At 41.3% G+C, this 2,034-nt stretch overlaps 1 protein-coding gene across 1 annotated transcript; it reads right to left on the reverse strand.

The window, feature by feature from the left end:
- Positions 1-1,111: 1,111 nt before the first annotated feature.
- On the reverse strand, positions 1,112-2,034 carry LOC113748643 (transcription factor HEC2-like). Its single transcript, XM_027292147.1, has one exon. It carries the CDS (start codon positions 2,032-2,034, stop codon positions 1,255-1,257), a length of 780 nt encoding a protein of 259 aa, XP_027147948.1. The 3' UTR covers positions 1,112-1,254.

The raw sequence follows: 2,034 nt of genomic DNA on the forward strand, positions 1-2,034 counted from the left end.
CATTGGCAATCAGACTATCACCTTGTTCTGATTTGATTACTTCATAGTTCATATGATTTTAGATCCTTCAAAATCAATTTTTTACCTTCTCGTTTGTTTTTATACTTATGTCTTAATTTCTTTTAACCATCAAATACTTGCATGTATGGCCTTAGCAATCACATTATAGGCTTGTTCTTGATTTGATTGCTCAGTGTAAGTTTAGATTCTGATTACTGATAATCAATTGTTTTATTCTCACTTGTTTAAACATTTATATTTTCTAATAATCATTAAAAAAAAGTTAAAACCTATATATAAGCTACGAAATGTTATACTGCAACATCGTTCCAATTAGTAGTTCAGATTATCGTCCCTCGAATGATTCTCATCTGCATTTCAGTGCACAGATCCGAACAAGTTAGCATTTGATGAAAGGATGGTAGATGTTAACCAGAACATCATCATCAACCTCTAACAAAGTTCCAGAACTGGTTGGTATAAAATAAATGACAAAAGAAAGAGTGGAATGACACATTCTGGAACAGTAGGGGCGTACGCGAATGAGAAACCGGGTCAGTTTCAGACGGGACCTACAGGTGGCCGGTCTAAGGAGCATGTGCCGGTTATTTGACCTTGGGAGAGTGTTAATTCCCCAACCAATGTCCCACCAGTAATTGCAGCGGCCATGGTCCCAATTTTCATCCCCTTTCTAGTCTCTACGCAGCCGGCAATCCCCATTCCCCACCCTTCCCCACTCCAAGAATTGTACTGCTACTATCAAGAATTTTCTTTCAGACAAAATGATGCTAGGATAGTTTGCACCATAGCCGTCGAACCCTTTACCTCGGCGAAGAGCTTGATTATTTGTGATCGGAATCCTACAGAACTGGCTCGATTCTTGGGCTAAGGCGTACTAAAAGAATTGTTATAACTACCTTGTTTTCAAGCAAATGGTTACCTAATTTAGTACTACTGTTTAGTACTTGGTGCCTCTACTATTTCCAAAAAAGCGAAACAAGGGAAGTAATATATAAGTATATATACCATTTGGATTATTAATAATCTAGTTGCCAAGTACAACCATGCATGGCGAATGCAAGTCTAAGCAATTCCCATATGCATAGCTCCTGTCTTTATACAACCCTGCAAATCAGCAACAAAAGCTATCATCTTTCTAGTGAAGACGATATGAAAATTTTTATGCTAGTACTTAGTTCTCATCCTTCTCAAAGTCTTCGCCCTCAACTACTAATAAACAAGTAACCAATTTCGTTAAGCATCTGCATAGTGCTGAACATTCTGATGAGCAGCTTGATGATGATAACCCTTTGTTGCCATAGGTAGATAACTCCCGCTTGACATTGGAACTGGGAATCCAATCCCCGTTGGCCTATTCGCCGCAGCCCGTTCCAGAGATTGCACTTGATTCTTCAAGAATTTCACGTAATGAATTGCTTCATCCAACATTGAAGCAGTGTCCATTTTAGTCCCGCCGGGGACAAGTCTCTGGAGTATCCTAATCCTTTCACTTATCCTCTCTCTTCGATGCCGGGCTGCTACACTCTGAGGATCCTTTGATATTTTCACATTCCTTCGCTTTGGTGGCTTCACGGATTCAGGATCAATGTGAATTGGCTGCATAGCTGCTATCCTAAAAATCATTTCCCTCATCGCAGCAACTGAATTCCGCTTCTGGGATTCCGTTGCGAACCCGTTTCCCCCCGCCAGCTCGCTTCTCCACCTTCCCGAGCTTGAATTGGACAGGAAAGGCAGCGCTGATGAAGGTTCCTGAGGGAGTTGTCCAGGAGAACAGGTGAAGGAGACGGATGGCGGTAGGTTCAAGAACGCGGATGAAGGAGCATGTGAATTATGATCAACAGCACCACTACTAGAATTGTTATTATTGCTTCCTTGATTAGTACTAAAATTCATCATGGGCAATTCGTGTATATCGGCGAATCCTCCGGTGAGTTCAGAGAGCTTGTCCATCTGCATCAGCAGCATCAAATCCATCTGGTCTTCGGGAGTAGACTTGTTGAAGTCAACGTCCAT

Source organism: Coffea eugenioides, chromosome 10 (genome assembly GCF_003713205.1).
Source record: "Coffea eugenioides isolate CCC68of chromosome 10, Ceug_1.0, whole genome shotgun sequence".
In the NCBI taxonomy this organism is placed as follows: Eukaryota; Viridiplantae; Streptophyta; class Magnoliopsida; order Gentianales; family Rubiaceae; genus Coffea; species Coffea eugenioides.

Coding starts and splice junctions, on each gene's coding strand:
- LOC113748643 (XM_027292147.1), bottom strand. CDS start 2,034: ATGGACGTTGACTTCAACAAGTCTACTCCCGAAGACCAGATGGATTTG.